The sequence below is a fragment of the Mobula hypostoma genome, chromosome 22 (assembly GCF_963921235.1).
Source record: "Mobula hypostoma chromosome 22, sMobHyp1.1, whole genome shotgun sequence".
Taxonomy (NCBI): Eukaryota; Metazoa; Chordata; class Chondrichthyes; order Myliobatiformes; family Myliobatidae; genus Mobula; species Mobula hypostoma.
In genome coordinates, this window is record NC_086118.1 from 42988608 (window position 1) to 43008326 (window position 19719).

The 19719-nt window shown below is 40.6% G+C and overlaps 1 protein-coding gene and 1 long non-coding RNA gene across 2 annotated transcripts; one reads left to right on the forward strand and one right to left on the reverse strand.

Moving 5' to 3' along the window:
- Positions 1–6241: 6241 nt before the first annotated feature.
- sox9a (SRY-box transcription factor 9a) lies at positions 6242–10756 on the reverse strand. Its single transcript, XM_063074531.1, has 3 exons — positions 10150–10756; positions 9013–9266; positions 6242–8670 (listed from the first exon to the last, which is right to left on the reverse strand). The coding sequence occupies exons 1-3, from the start codon at positions 10584–10586 to the stop codon at positions 7937–7939; spliced, it is 1425 nt and encodes a 474-aa protein (XP_062930601.1). The 5' UTR covers positions 10587–10756; the 3' UTR covers positions 6242–7936.
- Positions 10757–10975: 219 nt separating this feature from the next.
- On the forward strand, positions 10976–14274 carry LOC134336536 (uncharacterized). Its single transcript, XR_010015821.1, has 3 exons — positions 10976–11507; positions 12768–12939; positions 13162–14274. It is a non-coding gene; the product is annotated as an uncharacterized LOC134336536 (long non-coding RNA).
- Positions 14275–19719: the final 5445 nt, after the last annotated feature.

The following is a 19719-nucleotide window of genomic DNA, read 5'->3' on the forward strand; positions in this document are numbered from 1 at the left end:
AACCATTACACTATCATGGGATGTAATGGACACCTCAGGCCCTGCAATGAGCAACCACAGACCAGAGGACCTATATCAGAGTTCGAAGTATATGTAGCCAATAGTTGGGCTTCATCCACCTTCACCAATTTGCAATGGAAAACATTCTGACGTTTCAAACATAGAACATAAATGTTATTCTTCTATTTCCCTACCATGTTGCAAATGCACATTTTCAGTTTTGTCTCTCATCACCGCTGAGTCTAAATCCTGAAATCCTCTCAATTAAAACTGTGGGAGTAACTCTAAGGGACAGCAGTGGGTCAAAGCGGCTCATTATCATCTTCTCGAGCGTAATTAGGGCCAGATCATAAATGTGGGCTTTGCAAGTGATGGTCACATTGTGTAAAAATTAATGGCATTCTGTTTTCTGGTTATGAGTGCAGTGGTTTTGAATGTTGTGTTTGTATTTCCTCTCTTTTTTAGAACACTATCTCTACCTTACTTTTACTTTATACTTTATTGTCACCAAACAATTGATACTAGAACGTACAAACATCACAGCAATATTTGATTCTGCGTTTCCCACTCCCTGGATTACAAATCGATAGTAAATATTAAAAATTTAAATTATATAAATCATAAATAGAAAATAGAAAAATGGAAAGTAAGGTAGTGCAAAAAAACCGAGAGGCAGGTCCAGATATTAGGAGGGTACGGCCCAGATCCGGGTCAGGATCCATTCAGCAGTCTTATCACAGTTGGAAAGAAGCTGTTCCCAAATCTGGCCATACGAGTCTTCAAGCTCCTGAGCCTTCTCCCGGAGTGAAGAGGGACGAAAATTGTGTTGGCTGGGTGGGTCGTGTCCTTGATTATCCTGGCAGCACTGCTCGGACAGCGTGTGGTGTAAAGTGAGTCCAAGGACGGAAGATTGGTTTGTGTGATGTGCTGCGCCATGTTCACGATCTTCTGCAGCTTCTTCCGGTCTTGGACAGGACAACTTCCATACCAGGTTGTGATGCACCCTAGAAGAATGCTTTCTATGGTGCATCTATCAAAATTAGTGAGGGTTTTAGGGGACAGACCAAACTTCTTTAGTTTTCTATATCCTTTTTCTGACAATTCCTTGTTCTGAGGATGCCTAATATCTCAGGTGTGTCAATAAAGAAATCTGACCTGATGTGGTCACTCCATTGCACCCTGTTTCCTCTTATCCCTTGTCAATCTTCATAGATATAAGATGTGCCATTTCCTTACAAACGTTCCTACTTACCTTGCAGAATTTGTTGCTATTTCGTGACGAAAGAATTTGATCTGAGCAACTGCAGGGAGTGTGTACTTCAACAATAATCAATCTGAATTGTAACCAGGGATTATGACAGGAAATGTGCCATTATGGGCCAATTTACCGTGTGTGGCATTTCTAAAATTCTATAAATAACATTGTGTTACATGAGTGGAAATGTGTGTCCCACCAAATGATAGGAATGTACAGTATGTTTTGCTACTCAAAGCAAAAACATTTGTTACGATAGGATTAATTTTGCAATCTGAATCCATCCTTCAGAGCTCCAATGCAATTTTTGGTTGTTTCAGGGATTCTGCAACGAATCTGATGTAAGTACCATTAGAAGTTTTTGCAAAACAGAATGAGAGAATGTGGAAGATGGAACTACATAGACCAGGTTACTTGATGCAGGGCCAGCTTCTGTTTTTCCTGTGCTTGTCCAGATGTCGCAATAAATTTTAGTTTCTTTAAAAAAAGGTCTCTCTTCACGCTCTGAAACAAAATACCCATCAGTGTTAAGCCTGCATCTTAATTTAACCCAACATAACTATTATGTCCTACTTTTAATTTTATCTTGTTTGCTGATTTTGCCACAGGCTTTCACAGTAAGTAGCCTTGACTCATACAAACGATTTGTTCTCTGGTGATCAGATGTATCTTGTTACAAGCTCTACAATTAATTAATTTGTACCTGTCTGTAACGTTTATGTTATTCACAGGGTGTAAATGTCAGCATAGGTTCAGAGACTGTAATATTTCAGTATCACATCTTGATGGGTCTTTTGTCAACTTTTTTTTGTAATCTAAGATCAAAAATTGGTACAAACCATTTACAGTCTATCATATATTTATCATTCGGTTGGCTAAGTAGGAATATTGTGGCAATAGAATAAACGAGAGACAATACATGTAAGTAACATTGATAGATATCTGGAATAATTATGTGATTTAAAATAAATGTATTCAAAGTCCTCAAAGTTCATCTCCTAACACAATGAGCTTCCATTTGAGTAACCTTGGCAATGAAGTCTCTGCTTTTATTTTGATAATTGCTTAAGTTTCTTTTACAATATTAGCCCATGTTGTGGTTTTGAAGTAGTCCTGTGAAATCTCCTACCCACCACTCCCCCTGCTTTGTGGGAACGATACGTAAACAAATAAATATACGTATAATAGATTGCTTGAATCTTGCAACTTGCTTGGTTTCTGTTCAGTGTACCCTTGCCAGAGACACACCTTGTTCTGACCTTGTGATTGCCTAAGCTCTGTGCAGGTGAGCAGGTGTAACTCAGGCTCAGTGCATCACCATTAACCATCAGTTAGATATACACTCAGTAGCCACTTTATTCGGTCCAGGAGTGGAACCCAGTTTGGTCTTCTGTTGCTGTAGCCCGCCCACTTCATGGTTCAGGGGTGCTCTTCTGCACACCGCCATCGTCGCCATCGTGATGTGTGATTGCTTGAGTTGCTGTCACATTCTCGCCAGCTTTGATCTAGTCTGGCAATTCTCCTCCAACCTCTCTCATTAGCAAGGCGTTTTCACCCACAGAACTGCTTCTCACTGGATGCTTTTTTTTTGTACCATTCTCAGTAAACACTAGAGACTGTTGTGCGTGAACATCTCAGAAGATCAGCAGTTTCTGAGATATTCAAGCCACCCCGTCTGGCACCAACAATCATTCCACAGGCAAAGTCCCTTAGATCACATTTCTGCTCCATTCTGATGATTAGTATGAACAGCAACTGAACATCCTGACCATGTCTGCATGCTTTCATGCATTGAGTTGCTGTGGCATAATTGGTTGATTAGATAATTGCATTAGAGAGCAGGTGTAGAAATGTACCTAAAAACGTGGCCATTGAACATATATTTTAATAAAATTTGAAGAACGCCACCTCAGGAAATAGGCCTAGTGCTTTTTACCTGACTTTTATGAATATCTGCAATCAGGATCAATACAGATCAATAATCAAAATGTTTCCATTGACTAACCATTATTCTGTATTTCAGTATCTACAGAGAGAGATAAAAAAAACGTGTTGTATTAGCTCTTAGAATGTTCTGAAGGTTAAGTGGCATTTCTTGAAATGGGGTAACAATGACAAAAATGTAGACAAATGTAGCTCTTTGTTGTGAATCTCTGGTGTACAGTGCATGTTAAATGTTTTGTCTACCAGTCCCATAGTCCTTAATGCAGTGAAAATGTAGTGCATGTGCATGCACACACACACACACACACACACACACAATCACAAGCCCCAGGTACATCCCCATCCTTATAGAATCTACGTTGGTTAAAAAGAAACAGAACTTTTCTCCTTCAAATGCCAGATGGTGACACTTCCTGGACCTCCCCTAAGCTTTGTGCAGCTTGTGTCTCCTGTGCACCTCAAGAGAGTTGAGATGTACTGACTGACGTCTACATATCTCTGCCTGTCACAATTTGACAGGTTCAAACAGGCTCACAATTCAGAATTTGTTTTAAAAATGACCTAAATTGATCACGGCTCTCAGGAGTTGATTTGGGCAACTACTATATTGATAACCAGAGACTTGAGTGTGTAACCCCAGGCGATCAGCAGTTTCTGAGATACTCAAACCAGCGTGTCTGGCACCAGCAATCATTTCACGGTCAAAGCCACTTAGATCTCAATTCTCCCTCATTCTGATATTTGGTCTGAAAAAACAACTGAATCTCTTGACCATGTCGTCATGCATTGAGTTGCTGCCAGACGGTTGCCTGCTTAGATGTTTACATTAACGAGCAGGTGTACAGTTGTACCTAATTAGGTGGTCACTGAGTGTATGCAGTATCAATGGTGAACCACCAAACCAATTTCGGTCAAAAAACACATGTCAAGAGAGACATCTCTGCCTGAATGAGCAAAACTGAAATTGTTCTGGTTATCGTTGCCTACCTAGCTTTGCTATCTAAAATGCATCAGATAGAACAGATCTGTTAGTCTCAGCCTGTAGCTGAAAAGCAGCTTTTTCAGAATCTGTGTACATTAAATCAACATGAACAAATTCTCCTCTTCATTCAAGATTACTTAATTTAAATGATTTGATAGTTAATGCTTGAGAAGTAAGTTTGCAATGTCCTGATGTTTACATTTATCACACATAAGACTCTTTTACATCAGTACTATATACACTATGAGTATCAGGTGCCAGCTCCCTGGCTACATGTAAAACACAGTGAAGAACTGGGGCAGGATGTCAGCGTAGTGGCTGGCACAATGCCTTACAGCACCAGTGATCAACAAGTGGGGTTCAATTCCTGCCACTGTCAGTACGAAGTTTGTGCCTTCTCCCTGTGAGTGTGTGGGTTTGCTCCCATTTCCTTCCGCATTCCAAAGACATTCGGTTTAGGGTTAAGTTTAGTAAGTGGGCCTGGTCTGTTGGCATGGGAAGCATGGCAACACTTGCGAGCTACCCCCAGCTCATCCTTGGAACTGTGTTGTTCATTGGCAAAAAGGTCAACATTTCACTCCAGTTTTTGTTCACAGTGCATGTGGCAAATAAAGCTAATCTTTATCGCTTATCTTTTTAACTGCATAACAGCTAAGTTACTGAACTTGGACTCTGCCTTTATTGACTAAAATGGCAAAATATTGTCCAGAATGGTACAGGCAAAAGAGAAAGGAAAAGATTGGAATCCACAGGATCCAATTCACCAATTTAGTTTCTAATAATTTTATATAATAAATTGCTACAAGATGAACGAGTACTTTGCTGCACTGAATTGCCCAGATGTGGAAGCAGAACGCAGTGTTGTTTGCTAAAATTATGCAGGAAGAGATATAGAAAAGATCTCATTTTGTTTAAGTTTTTCTCTTGCCCTCTTTGCCTACGATGCCTCCTGTTATTGGGAGAATAAGGCCACGCACACTATAATGCATGCTGCTGGCAGTGCCTCTTGCCGTTCCGCCAAGAATAAGCTCCCTTCTGTAAAGTAGTCTGACATTTTTCCCTTTGCTCCTCCTCTGTCGAGAATGAGTGATCCAACACCCACAGCTTGCTCCATCTAGCAGTCTGACGGAGAACTGGCAAAACTTGCAAAGTAGGGGAGTCTATGTTTGCATTCAAGATGGGGGTGGTTGTCAAAGTCTTGGCATCTAGACGGCTGATGCTGCAAATAACTGGCCACATAGTATATTTTTGTTAAACAATGTAGGAATATTTAATATTCCATATACAACAGGGATATTTAGTATTCCATATACAACACTCTGCAAGTTAAAGCTGTTTCAAAAGCACTTTGTTTCAGCCCCAGTATTAATTAGTTCAATTGTGTGAGTGAAAATAATCTAACTGGATGTTCAAATTTATTGGTCTTAACTAATTTTGTTTTCAAAAGTAAGACTGTAAAATAAAACTTAAACGTGTTGTATTCATGCTTTTTTTTTGGTTTTACAGACAATTGTGTGACTAAGGGTGACCCACCATATTTTGCATAACAACAGACCACCCAAAGGGATGTATGGGGCCAAGTACTGTCACATGGGGCTGCCCAGCATATTAATGAGCACATTTACTGGGAAAAACTGCCCAGAGAAACAGCTAGTGAATAGATTATGCAGTTTGCATGATTTTGTTTTATGATTCATATAGTTTAATGGGCTACCCATTGTGTTTGAGCAAATGGTCAAATTAGACAGGCATCGTCCAAATCAAAGGTTTCTACTGGAAGCAAAACTTTTTCATCCATGTTTTTGCAGACATTATGAGAACAATGCTGAACAGAGGTATTTTGTCAATACATATCTTTATAATCCTCAAAAGAAAAAGGTAACATAAACACATGGGGAAGAAAGAATATATTTTAAAATTTGAATACTCTTGCTAGGGAATTAATGTAACAGAGTATGTATCGCATTAATCATAAAGCTATTTAACATGTTGAATCTGTTCAGTAATGTGGCTTATTTGTGTAACAAGGAGATCATAAACATATTATATTTTAATACATTTCTTTTTTATTGCAAACAATAATGTACAAAAGGTAAGTTTCTTTAAAGACAGGTCTTTTCAAACTCACCTAAAGGCAAAATATCTGATTTGATAGTTTTAAGTTACAGAAATACTTTAATGTCCAACTTTTATACAGAAATAAGAGTTTCAGCCATATTACAGAGTAACTGAGTTCTGTACTACTGAATCCCTATGACACTTTTCCATTAAAACTGTTAACAAATATATATATTTCTGAATGCCTGTTGTCTTTTCTTTTAAAAAGCGATCTGTTCAACCATGCCACAGCTTAATGAAAATAGATTGAAAACTTTTAAGAGATTTTTGTAAATATCAGGTAAAAAAGTTATAAAAGTTTTTTTTATTTTCTAGTTAGCAAAATGTAGTAGCTGAAGCAATTAGCAAATGCTGTAAACTACATTTGCAATTTCTTTATTCTTTGAAAATTATCTTCCAGTCTTTACACATTTCTGATCAGCTTAATAAAGTCGAGTTCTTCCATTTTAGCATCCAAACAACTGTACAGAAAAGAACTAAGTACAAGATGTAAAAAAAAAAGCACTTTAATAAGAAACTTTACAAGATAAATAATGTTTACAGTTTTTAAACCATGTTTCCGGAGTTCACTTGCAGCTCTTCCCTGCTGAGCACTAAAACAGCAATGGACACTCCGAGACACGGGGATAAATCCTTTGCATAAGATAGTAACTAGTATTCATCATGCTGTCCAATTCAATTTTTGCAGCACCAGTGAGGATTTGACAGTATTTAGACTTTACAAAACTGTGGAATTTGTTATGCTGCATATGTGCACAACACGGACTGCACTCGGAGGGTTAAAGACATTTCCTGTATTTTTAATACACAAGTTCTCATGCAGGAAGCTGGATGTCAGCTGCAGACTCGCTACCTAATGCTTGGATGATGTGGTTCTCAGCACAGGAATGCTCAGAAACTCAATCCACCTCAATATCTATTCCTTCCCATACCACGGCGTATGACACTGCGTGTGGGGAGGCCTGCTGAAACTATCAGTACCTCTACTGTAAAAATAAATTGCCATTCCTGTTTTAAATTGGTACAAACATTCACCTATCCCTTCCTCTTGTTATATTCTGGCATTGACCTGTGATCACTTTTTGACTGGAATTGCAGGAACATTTTTTTTTCAAAACTGACATTGCAAATAGAGTGAAAAAGATACTATTTCATAAAAAAATAGGCCTTATGGCAATAGCAAACCGTTAAGTATTCTACCAAAAGTGGTTTGGCATTTTATCTTTCAAAATAAGAGGTTTTATTTGCTAAAACATGTATAAATCCCCACTCTGCAAATGGCAATGACTCATACACAGTACATACTAAATTCAAAAAAATTAAAGAAAATTCTCCTCACAGAGGAGTTCAATACTACAAAATAATAAGTCCAAACACAGGAAATGACCAAACCAGCTGACTTGATTGTTCAGACTTGTTCATTCAATGACTTGCCTTAACTTTCAGTCATGCAACGTTGAACATTTTGTTTGTTTTAGCAGTCAGTTCAGTCACCAGTACTGAATTGACACGGCAAAGCACTTTGTGGTGGGACACTTTGGCCACTTCTCACAGCAGTTCACGTTAGTGCAGGGAGCACCTCTCTGCGGGACCCCATCAACCTCCTTGTATGCACTCAAGTCTAGACCAGTGGGTCATTAAGGTCTGGTCAGCTGTGTGTAGACTGGCTGCTCCCAGTGCTGTGGACTGTGGGTTTGGGGGATGGACGGGACTCCTGTGGTGTCTGCAATGGGTGTGTACATGGGGCGCTGGGAGGGGTTCATGTAGGTGAAGGTGGAGAAGAGGCCCGTGGTCTGTCCCGCGGCGTGGCTGTAGTAGGAGTTGGTATTCTGGTGGTCTGGGTAGTCATACTGGGTGCGAGGAATGGACGGGTAGGAAGAGCTGTAGTGCTGCATGTTGAAGGAGCCGTAGCTGATCTGCTGCGGAGAATGCTGCTGCTCGTTGTAGTGGCTGGGGCTGAGCTGCTCCGTCTTGATGTGCGTCCTCTGCTGCTGTCCCTGCTCGCTGGCCATGCCAGTCATGGAGTGCTGCTTCGACAGCCAGGGGTGAGCCGTCTGCCCGGCCGAGGTACTGCTGATGCCATAGCTGCCGGTGTAGCTGGCCTGGGCACTTGGCCCATGGCTGGTGTGTGTGCCTGGAACGCCTGGGTGCCCATTGGGTGGGAGGTACTGGTCAAACTCGTTGACGTCGAACGTCTCCATGTTGGACATGACTTCGCTGCTCAGCTCTCCGATGTCCACGTTGCTGAAGTCAATGTGAGGCTGCCTGCCTCCTTCCTGCAGGGGGCGACCCTCACGCTTCAGGTCCGGTTTGCCGGGCTGAATCTCAGTTTTGGGCGTGGTGGGCGGTGTCGGCGGCCCCTGGGATTGTCCTAAAAAAATCAAAAGAGAGAGCACAAGCCCTTTTATTACTCCAGCTCTCCACCCAGAGTCACAGACTCCAAGGATGCACTGATAACACCGCTCAATATTTCTTTTCAAAGTACTTCTAACTTCCGACAAAACGCATATAAAAAAAAACTGGAGGAACTCAGGAGGTCAGGCAAGGTCTTGGCCCGTCCCTCCATAGATGCTACCTGACCTGCTGAGTCCCTCCAGAATGTTGTGGGTGTCGCTCAGGATTTCCAGCATTTGCGGAATCTCTTCGCTTTAACTAATGACTGTTAATGTTCCCGCTGCCTTCATTCCCTCCACTGCTCCGGCTACTGACTCACCTGAGTGTTCCCCGGGGGAATGCACGTCGCTCATGCTGGAGGCGGAGTGCGGCGAGTCCGCCTGCAGAGCTTTGAACAGAGCATTGGGGGTGATGTGAGTCTGCTCGGTTCCCTCTTCGCTCTCACCCTGGCCGTTCTTCACCGATTTCCTCCGCCTTGGCTGGTATTTGTAGTCGGGGTGATCCTTCTTATGCTGAACTCGTAGCCGCTCGGCCTCCTCCACGAAAGGGCGCTTTTCGCCTTCATTAAGCAATCTGCAGAAAGCCCAAGAGAGCCACAGAGTTAACAATGCGCGATCATCTCAATCGAGTTCAAAAATCTCTGTTCCAGCGTGGGTTTGGACGCCGCAAATTAGTTGCAGCTCAGCGACCAGGAGTCTAAAAGTTCTAACTTTGCACAATTGCCTACAGAGCTCAGGCGGACTCGGGACAGGTTCAGACTAAATGTTTCGGAGCTGAGGGCGGGGAAAGACTGGGGAGAGGGCTTAATGAACTGTGAAGGAATCCGATCGGATCGATTTTTGACAAGTCTCCCTTCAATTCCGCGCGCCAAGACAGGTTCGATTGGGACAAACACTAGCGAAGGACACCCCCCCCCCCCGCCAATCTCACATCCCACACTCTCTATGAAACCAACCAAACTAGTTTTGACTCCCAGCCCTCCCCGCAGCAGACAGACACAAACTTCAATCGCGAAGAAAAGCGCAACAACTTTCATTTTTGCACGGTGCGCCGCAGAATAAATTCATGCAAGCCACCGTCCATGGGAAAACTATACTGTCGAGGGTGATGACGATTCTTGCCTATCTGCAGATAATCCTTAATTATCCCACACATTAAAATTCAGCAGTTCTTCATACAATAAGTGCAGGCAATTAGATTAGACGCAGCAAAGCGCGCTTAGTCAGGAAAATCGCCGTCTACCTGCACTCATGCATCATGTAACTCCTTTTTAAATCGGAAATCTCGTTTTCCCCATATTAAATAATGAATTTACATTATTTGAAAAAGGTTGTGTGTGTATTATTATTTAAGCAAATCCGGGATTATTATAATTAATATCGTGCACTTTTAACTATTCCACTGCCAACCTTCAACTCGAATTATTTTATTAAAAGCGCGAGCTTGGGCCACTCACCTCCAGAGTTTGCCGAGAGTTTTGCTCAGTTCTGCATTGTGCAGATGAGGGTACTGGTCTGCCAACTTCCTACGCGCTGCCTGAGCCCAAACCATGAAGGCATTCATGGGTCGTTTGACATGAGGTTTGTTCTTGGATGAGCCATTGACACGGACTGGCATGGGCACTAGCGTCCAGTCGTATCCCTTCAGCACCTGGGTCACGGCTTCCCGGATACACGCCGGGAACTTGTCGTCTTCCTCTTTCTTGGAGTCCAGACTCTGACTGCACAGATCGTCCTGGTCGCCGTGGCTGGGTTTGGTATCCTCGGCGTCCGATCCTGTGCCAGATCCGCATGGGGAACCGGTCGACTCCTCAGACATAGTCGGGCTGGGCGCGTCTGAGAGAGCTTTCTCGTGTTCCTCTGTCATTTTCAGGAAGGGATTGAGGAGATTCATGCAAAAAAAGGAGAGAGGCGCCTGCACTAAGCAACTGGGAGGAAATAAAATAGCAAGGAGGAAGCTTGCTTCAAACTTTTTCTCCTTCCCTCTTTGGGGAGAAAGAAACTCCGCAATCCGCTTGGAGCTGTAACCAACTCTGTCTGTAGCTGAAACTCGGGCAGTCTTCTGAGTATATTGGACTTGCTAAATAAAGGGGCACAAACTCGCCTTCACCAATCGGAGGAAACCGCTTAGAGACTTCCGACCCTGCAATTGGTGTAAAGTTTAAGTGACAGGTGGGGGAGGAGTCCGAGGAAAATGTCTTGGGGCTCAGCTGGAAATCGAAGATCGATCCAAATCCACGCTGCAGCCTTTTTCTTTTGACGTGATGTAATTAGATCAGGCGACAGATACCGGTAGCTTCAGTGGCAGAGCTGTACTTTTGGCTCTATTGTTGTCCCTATATTATATATTAAGATAGTCTGTTCCATTTGGGAACCCGCATCACTTTTGTAAACAGGAAATAGTTGAGCGAATTGTCCTCTGATCCTTAGGCGAAGTTACTGAAGTTTATTTGAGAGATTTACTCTATAGTTTTGAGATAGGAGTCTTGGCACGCTCAATACTGTATTTTATTTTTTAAAAAGAGTTGGATCGGAGTGTCAAGCTGTAGACTGCATTCTCCTGCAAAAACGCCATACGCTGCGATCTAATCAAATTCCTCCAGTCCCATAAATCAGGTGATGTCCTTGCTTGCTGTGGCAATGGCCAGCCCTACCGATTAGTTGGCTTTGCGCTGTAGGTGCGTTTCATCCGTGCGGGATAGTGAAATGCTTCGGTCTGAGATGAAGATTCGACCCTCGGCTCTCTCACTACGCGCCGTGACCCTGGCGCTCCATGTCGTAGCGTGATACGCGATATGGGTGTCAGAAACACTGGGTCAGTAAATTTTCAAATCGCCATATTCCTGATTAATAAAACTCAAATGGCCATCGCTCTGTGCAGAGAACCGGATGCACTATCCCGATATCTGGAGTTTATTTAAGTTCGGGCGTTGGAAATGCACAATCGAACTGATCAAAATTTAAGTCACAAAAAGAATTAGATAGTTATCAGTAAATGCATGATGCCTCCGTGCCGTATGAAGCAATTATTGAACATATGGCATAACAAGATGCCTTATCAGCGCGTGCTCTTGGTTCCGATATAGATGCGGGTTTCGCTAACATGTATGCATGCCAGTGTGGTAAAAAAAACAGAAAGGTAGTTTGAGTCGTTTTGTAGATTTGCTAAAAGTCCCATTCGATTCTAATCCCAACTCCGTGTGTGTATCTCTCCCGAGCTAAAATGTCCATTTTACGCGTTTCGTTGCGAAAAGCCAGAGGCTGTGCCGTTTGAAGCAGCTCGAGGCAAGTGCAAGATCGGTAACAAAAGAGAAGTTTCTTAGAAGTATAACGATGTGGCCAATAGGTTTTCGGGATCACGTTCTGTTCAATTATGCTTTGACATATGAGTCTGTCTTGGGGAGCCGGTGGGTGCCTGTTTGACTTGTGAAGAATCCAAACCGTTTTGAATTTTGGGGAATCCTTCCATCGGGTTTAATGGAAAATAATCTAAGCGTTTTTGGCTGGTGAAAGCTTCATAGGGATTGTGCCGCCTTCTCCACCCTTTTTTTGGATTCATTAGGAACGTGCATCTTAATACAATGCTCCATCAATTAAAATTAATAATAATTAATTTTCTGAACAGCCCAAGAAAGAAGTTGATAAAATTTATTGCAATCATTACATTTCAAAACATTTGTAATCATATCACTTTCGATATGTTTTAGAGCATATATACTAAATAGAGTTATTGCAGACTCGAAAAAATGCCCTGATTAAAACGACTGCTTCTTCTTGGGATTTTAATTGCATCTTTCACGGAGCTAAATAAATTAGCCACTTTAATGAGAGTTGTTATTATTCAAGACACGTTAATAATGACTTTAATGGGTTTTTGGATGCTGTGACTGAACGCCTTCCCGGCAACAACTTTTTTTTTGCTTTTCGTGATAAGAATAGTTTAACAAGTTAAATTATTCAAGAAACGCATCCGGCGCAGTTTGGCTCTCGGAAGTTCTTGTCAATAGCTTTTCTCCTTTAAAGAACAAAAAAAAACGAAACTCTTAAATGTTCTTGCATCACTTTTATTTTCCAGAAGGAATGGATTTCGGTCCGATTTTAGACTGTGTGAAATAGCAATTGGATAATTCAATGTTCCTTCAAAGATGACAAAAAAATCTTATAAAATCTCTCAAAATCGCCTTTCTGGGATTAAGCCTAGTTGCAACGTTAATACGTTCAGTTGTGATGATATGCGATTTACAAAGGTAAAGCTTCACAAGAAATGCCATTGTATAAGGTTTATTTAGAAGAATCTGTGAAAAAAATAAAATTACTCTAACCCGTTTTCTATTTACCAGCCAGAGTTTTGTCGGAACTAATTTGTTGGATTGCCGAGCAGGACTAGAAATGCCTGCCCCGTCAATATATAAACAACGTAAAATCACCTTAATTATCTAATTGATGACTGTTGTATATCTCTGTTAAAGATAACGGCTTGTCAACAAAATTCACGAATGCAGAACGTCTAGTGATGCACTACTTTATTGGAACCAGAGGTGGCGCCACGGCCCTAAAAACTAGACAGAATCTCTGCACGGTGAGCGAGGAAGGCTGGTGTGTGACGGTGTCAACCACTGACCCATCAAGAATCACAACACGAGGAACTCACCTCCCCCAAGATATGCTTCATTCGTTTGCTGGACTGGTTTTTAAAACAGAAAAAAACGTGAGCACGCTTCTTTTTTTTCGGTGCACGGTCTTTTCCTTTTTATGGTTGAGCGAGAGCATCTCTGAAAAACCTAAACTGAGGAAAAAGTTGCACGAAAAGACCCTCTTTTTCTTTTTATCTCCACGGAAAATATGTCGTTTGACTTTTATCGAGTGCTATGCGGTGGGGATAACTTTAAAAAAAGATTTTTTTCAGCATGAGAAGAAAGTTGAAATGATCTGCAGTGAAACGTACCTTCGTCGTCCAGCATGCAATAAACTGAATCCAGCTGCGGAGAACTGCTCTGGATTTAGTCGAGAAATTATAATTAGATTTCAAATCACCGAAATACAGTGTTCCGAAATGCTTTGCATTGCATTTGTTGTTATAGTTCGTTAAAAGGTTCACATGAGCAATTTATTGGACTGATAAAACACTAACACGTTTCTGACAAACCAACATAATGTATTTTTATTACTTGAACCGTTTAAAACTAATACATATCAGCATTTAAATATATTTGCATTTCAGAATGTGCAACAGAATTTATGAAAATAACGCGTTAAAACTGAGATGGATACAATGCTTATGTTCACGGATTTCATATAAAACAATTACGTTTCTTACATATTCTGTATTAGAAGTCAGTCCTATGTTATATATACGTGTCGCTGGATACAACTGTAGTATGCTTGAGCAATCTTGCAAGAATTCGAATTAATCCTTTACTTTCCAATTAAGATAGAATAATCATAGTTGATGCTTTAAGGTGGGGGGGGGACACGTTTTTGCTTTTCCGTGTTACCAAATAGTTTACTTTTAAGGGGGTTACTTTAAAAAAAAACTTAGATAACATGGACTAAAGATCATAAGGATGCTTATCTGAAAATAAATTTGCCACCAAACTCTGATTCGGTGAACAGCATTTTCACTCTTCCATTTAGCATATTCTCAGCCCCTTCGTTCAAAATGTTAGCCTAAAATTGCTCCGGAATATATGTTTTTTTTCAGTTTTAAAAATTATTACAAATTCTTTACAGGCACACCTTCACATCGGGTTTTCAATAAATCTCGTCGGAGTTTTACTTTTGTTATCCGTGTACAACACGTGTTCTCTGAGCTAAGATCAAAAGGGCTACAAATCAGTGGTACCCCCTTTTTCGAACGGATGCTGTCAATTTTGCGAAATCGCCATCAATCAAACCGTGTTTTTTTATTGAATGGGTGGATGGGAGCACTAATTATATCACTCCAGAAATTCTCCTGTCGTCTACACTGGTGTAAAATGTGCCGAACGCTTGCTGAAAATACACCCATCCATCACTTCCATCGCTGTAACTCTGATAGGACGGTGGTGAGCGATGGGCTAACAATAGTTCGAAAGATAGTCAATGTTTCGTCGTGCATATTTCAAGAATTCCACACGGATGATGAGCAATTCCGTTATTTTTTTTGTAAGTCGGCATAAACGAAATATATTCATTTGGTGCTAACTTGACGCCCCATCCAGAAATTTCACCAAAGATTACCATTAGCTCAAACGATGAGGAAAGATAGGTGATTTTAAGTCGTTGGAAATGAATGTTGTCGGAACGATTCTATTGGCCTTATATGTTTCTTTTAAACGCTTGGTACCAATGTTTAAAGTCCGTGTGGTGAGATTTAATCCACAGTTAAAAAAAACAGGACTGCAACATCCCAAGAACAAGGTGTGCAGTAAAGTGCGATATTTAGTGGACAGAGGCTGCAAATAGCAGCCAAGAGCATAATTAAGAGATTTCCAACCATATAAAAGCAATGCAAATGCTGTTAATGCAATCGATGAACAATATTGTTATTTCAATTGTCACGAGGACAAAATTAATAACTTCTTTCTTGAAGGGTCTTATCAAATTCGTTGAAGACCAAGATGGCAAGTGGTGAAAAAAGTTAAATAAAAGCGCAGGGGGAGGATCATATGTGTTTTTTTTACAAATACCGATTGTCAAAATTTAAACCTCGATTGGTGCCGCCGGCGAAGAGGAAGCGAGCTTTACTAGAAGTATCAGGACCGGTATCCAGTCTTGTGGCGATCACTGTGGGAGCGGCTGAGCACTCCTTGCGCATGCTCGGCACTATAATAAACGACATGACACCTTCGCTAGTCATTCTATTTGATGGTAAACTGTTGGGAGATTTGAAGAGATTGTGAGTCGGACACAATAAAAGCATTTGCCATGTGTTTTGATGTGAAATACAGTGCCGTAAACTGCGCGACGTTTGTTGTCCAACAGAACCCTCCCCAATTCAATTCGGTTGTTATTTTAAGAGTATTTTCTTTAGGATATTCAAATCAGATCTTTTAAATCTTATGCATCCAAATCTTCAGGCCTTTTGTTCGCTTTATGGTTTCAAAAGCAACTGCTCCCAAACCTATGGTGATTTCATCTTATCAATTAGTAATTACTCGCAGCATAAGGTCTTAAATATAGTTAGGGGGTGTTGGTCAACATTGGCAGATTTCTTTTCCTGCTCGACGATTACGTCAACTCAGCTTTTACAATATCCAATATAACTCTATATTAATAACCGGACAAGGTTAAATGCTGGCGTTTGTTTGATTTGGCTGTACTCGGGATTCTTAACAAGATAGAACTCAGTCCAAATATATCAACAAAATAGTTCTATTTTAAGTTGATTATTACATTTTTACATTGCAGTACATTCAAACAAACTGAGGGATTTTCTCCAAAGGTTTTCTTTGAAACATTGTCACTTGTTGGGCAGTAGATGTTTATTAGTTTTTAAAAGTAATGGTGTACCAAGCCACCTGAAACGGCGTGATGGTATCACCTTGTAAGCTTTGAAAACTATCCAGTCTGTATTACAATGCGATCATTGTTATGAGGTAGGTTTCAATCAGTGATATCGTATTAAACCGAGAGAGAACCAAACAGAAACTAGGTCTGAGCTTAGCATTCAGTCCAAAGGTCACAGAGGGAGATGGGGAGAGAGTGAGAGAGGGAGAGGGGGAGAAGAGAGAGGGAGGGAGAGCGAGCGAGAGAGAGAGAGAGAGGAGAGAGAGGGAATGAAAGTGAGAGAGAGGAGACGGAAAGGGACAGAGAGAGAGGAGAGAGTGACAGAGAGAGCGAGAGGGAAAAAGAGAGATAGAGACAGATAGATTGAGAGAGGGAGAGAGAGAAAGAGCGAGAGAGAGAGAGTCCGCAAAATAAAGCAGAAAATGCTTCTTTTAGGAGAGCGGTCAAAATTGAAACTATTTCTAAAATAAATCTAATTTAATTCACACATGAACTGTCAGACAAATAGCCTTGCACAAATAACAGAGATTTAAATAGGTTTTTAAGTGGAGAAAAATCTACTTTGTTGTTTAATCTGCAGCCAAGTTCTGAACCTACTGTGCTATACATAATGACAATACAGACCCCGATTCATTTGTAGTCGCTATTTGGTTGCTTTACGCTATGTTTGAACAAGCAATGTAAAGTTGAGGCAAAAAAAAACAGCTACAGAAGTGTATATTTGACATCAGAATTACTTCAGACCATAGGTTCAGATACGAGGAGCAAATGTATAGAAAAAAATCAAAAGGGCAAATATATTTTTACAGGTTGTTATATTTGTCACTTCTTTTACTAGCCTATAATCACATCAAGATGTTTTCCAAACTGTTCAGTACGGGAAAACTCTCGCTAGAGTTTCTGGTACTCCATGCCGAGTAAACATTTTCCCTCCCACATCCAGGTTTAGCGATAATTCTCCATCACCAAGTTCTGTAATTCTACTTTGTATACCGACTTTAAGGTGACCTCGAGCCGTGGGCGTAGGAATAACGTAAGTTTTCGGCTAAATCTATACGACTTATTATTTGAACCAGGATATACTGTAAGTCTCCTGCAGAATCATGATGTGTTAATCAGATAAACCAATAATATTTCAAAACAAAATCAATGTTCCCCAGCTACACGAATTTAGAACATTTGCTTCAGTAATCCACTTTAATATTGTATGTTTTCTGTTTTCTTTTAGAAGCACCCATTCACCATTTGCACAAAGGCACCGCAAAACTGTTATGTAGTCGGAGTATTTATTTTGTTTTGTAAAGTTGTGGAAATATAATTCCTGGGTGTAATATGGGCAGCGCGTGTGGTGCAGGTACCTGAGGTAATTGAAGGCTTCTAAATTGTAATCGCTTACAGATGCTACTGGGCCGATTCATTTCAAAGCACGCGCCCTGTGTTTTGCAGGGGAAATTTTGTCTTCTGTTGCTTGTAACTATGTTTATTTACGTTATGTCAGCACTCCTGCTGAAGTGAACCTGAAATTCTATATGGCAACACCCGTTTAAAACAGAAACAGGGGCTTTACAAAATACATACGAACCATTTTTGTCTTTTTTTTTCGATCTCCTCGAGCCGCAAGTTTATTTGTATGTTCGCTGCTTGTTCATAAGCTTCACTTGTTCCCCATTCGTCAAAATAATTAAAACAGTAATTTTTTTTATTTCTTCCTCCATGATCAGTTGTGCGTCCTCTTAGGTCAACAATATGGTTCAAAGTTCCCACAATTTAAAAAAATGTCAATAAAACGTGGGAGGTTATTTTTATCGCGTAATCTCTTTCATGTCTATCTACTTGTAAAGAATGATTCATTTCTTTGAATTTACAAATGTACAGAGGACGTACATTGCCACTCGTTTGTAATCTAATTTGTTTTTTTTTAGCTCGATTTGGATATGAACTAAACCGTAGGAAACATTATTTCACTATCCCATTGAGCCACGGAGAATCTCGAAGCCGTTTCAGCAGCGTCAAAGGGGCACCACAGGACATCGGAACACTTATCCTTTCGTTTCACTGCGCTATCTAATCGCTTTGTTTTAACTTTTCCTGTACTCAAAAGGGACATCCTGAAATGATCTGTGGCAGAGGAAAAACAAGTTCGAAACTTATAAGCGAGTGGAAGATTGAAACTACTTAGCGAGACAAATATTCGCAAGGCGGTTTGATATTCAGATCCCGGTGGAACTATCTATATCGCGAGGTTTATCTCGAATGTCAATTAATAGTGCTCTCTAAACGGGTCAAATGCAAACAGTGGTATTATTTACTGTTCAGTTTTGCACAGAATAAAACGGAAAAAAATCAGAAGCAATTTGCTTCACCATCTCTTATTGCCCGTCTCACTAAACTACCAATACTGTTGGACGTTAAATTCTGCTAAAAGGTGTTACAAGCAGACCCTAACTACAACGCTAGCAATATTGACCAATTCATTGGCTGCAATCTGACAGCTGTTCTGGGGCGCCTGCTTTCGGGTTGTATTCTAAATTATAAATCACACCAGACTCCATAGCCCAGAAACCCCGCCAGCGGGCTAAGGATCCAATCAAGAATGCCAAATTGAAGGGTCTTTAATCTGTAGTTCAAGAAAAACAAAAAAAAGTTACAGAAAATAAATAGGGAAAAAAAGTGAAAAGGGGCGACGAGACACGTACGGGTTGCAAATTTGCTGAGTAATCATCAATGCTTTCCCGTCATCAGCTCTATCATCGTTTATAGTTGGTTAATTTTTCTGCGTTAATTTTTCTGCGCTAATTTTGCTGGGGATGGAAAGTTTGCCCAGGGTAGTGAGGTTGCGCATGCGCTAATTATTTCCACGTGACGATTAGGCGGTAAGGAGGGAGCGTTGGTTGGAGCAGAAGATTAAAGGAAAGGTAAGGCAGAAAAATAAACATGTTGTACTCCTGACTCATAATAAACATGTTGTACTCCCACTTTCCAGACTCCTGTGCACACAGTGGTACCAATTTGTATTCTGGCTTAGTGCCATTATTGTAATGTCAGTCAATTAAGCATTAATGGGACAAATACAATAAATGGCCAGGAGGTAAAACTGGTGATGTTCAAAGTACAACAGGCAGGCCATAGCTTACGAATGACAACTAAGCTTGTTGATTTTAAAAAAAGTAACATTGTGGATGCAACTCCAGCTTTGTACAGGATTCCACTGCCAATTATAGATGTGGTTTTCATGTGCCCTAAGGAGCATAAAGTTAGCAATCTCTCAATATTCTTTACACTAGTAATTTTTGTAGTTAATGATTATTAATACCATTCAACAAATACGTATTTCAAATCATAACTATTTTACTGTTTTGTATTTATTAATTGTGGCAGATATTAAAATCCAAAAAAAAAATAATGAAGCTGTGTGGTAATGGTTGTAAGGTTACCATTGGGACAGAAGCAGTCAGGTGTGGACATTTGGAGCATCATTATCATTACAGTAAGCGTTATTCAGTGATTTAACCTAAGGCATTTTGAACACTGCAAAATTC

Excerpts from the sequence above, each read along its gene's own strand:
- sox9a (XM_063074531.1), bottom strand. The coding sequence starts at position 10,586 with ATGAATCTCCTCAATCCCTTCCTGAAAATGACAGAGGAACACGAGAAA. Across the intron at positions 9,267-10,149 it reads ACTCTCGGCAAACTCTGGAG|ATTGCTTAATGAAGGCGAAA; the intron begins GTGAGTGGCCCA and ends GGCTTTCTGCAG. Across the intron at positions 8,671-9,012 it reads TTCCCCCGGGGAACACTCAG|GACAATCCCAGGGGCCGCCG; the intron begins GTGAGTCAGTAG and ends TGATTTTTTTAG.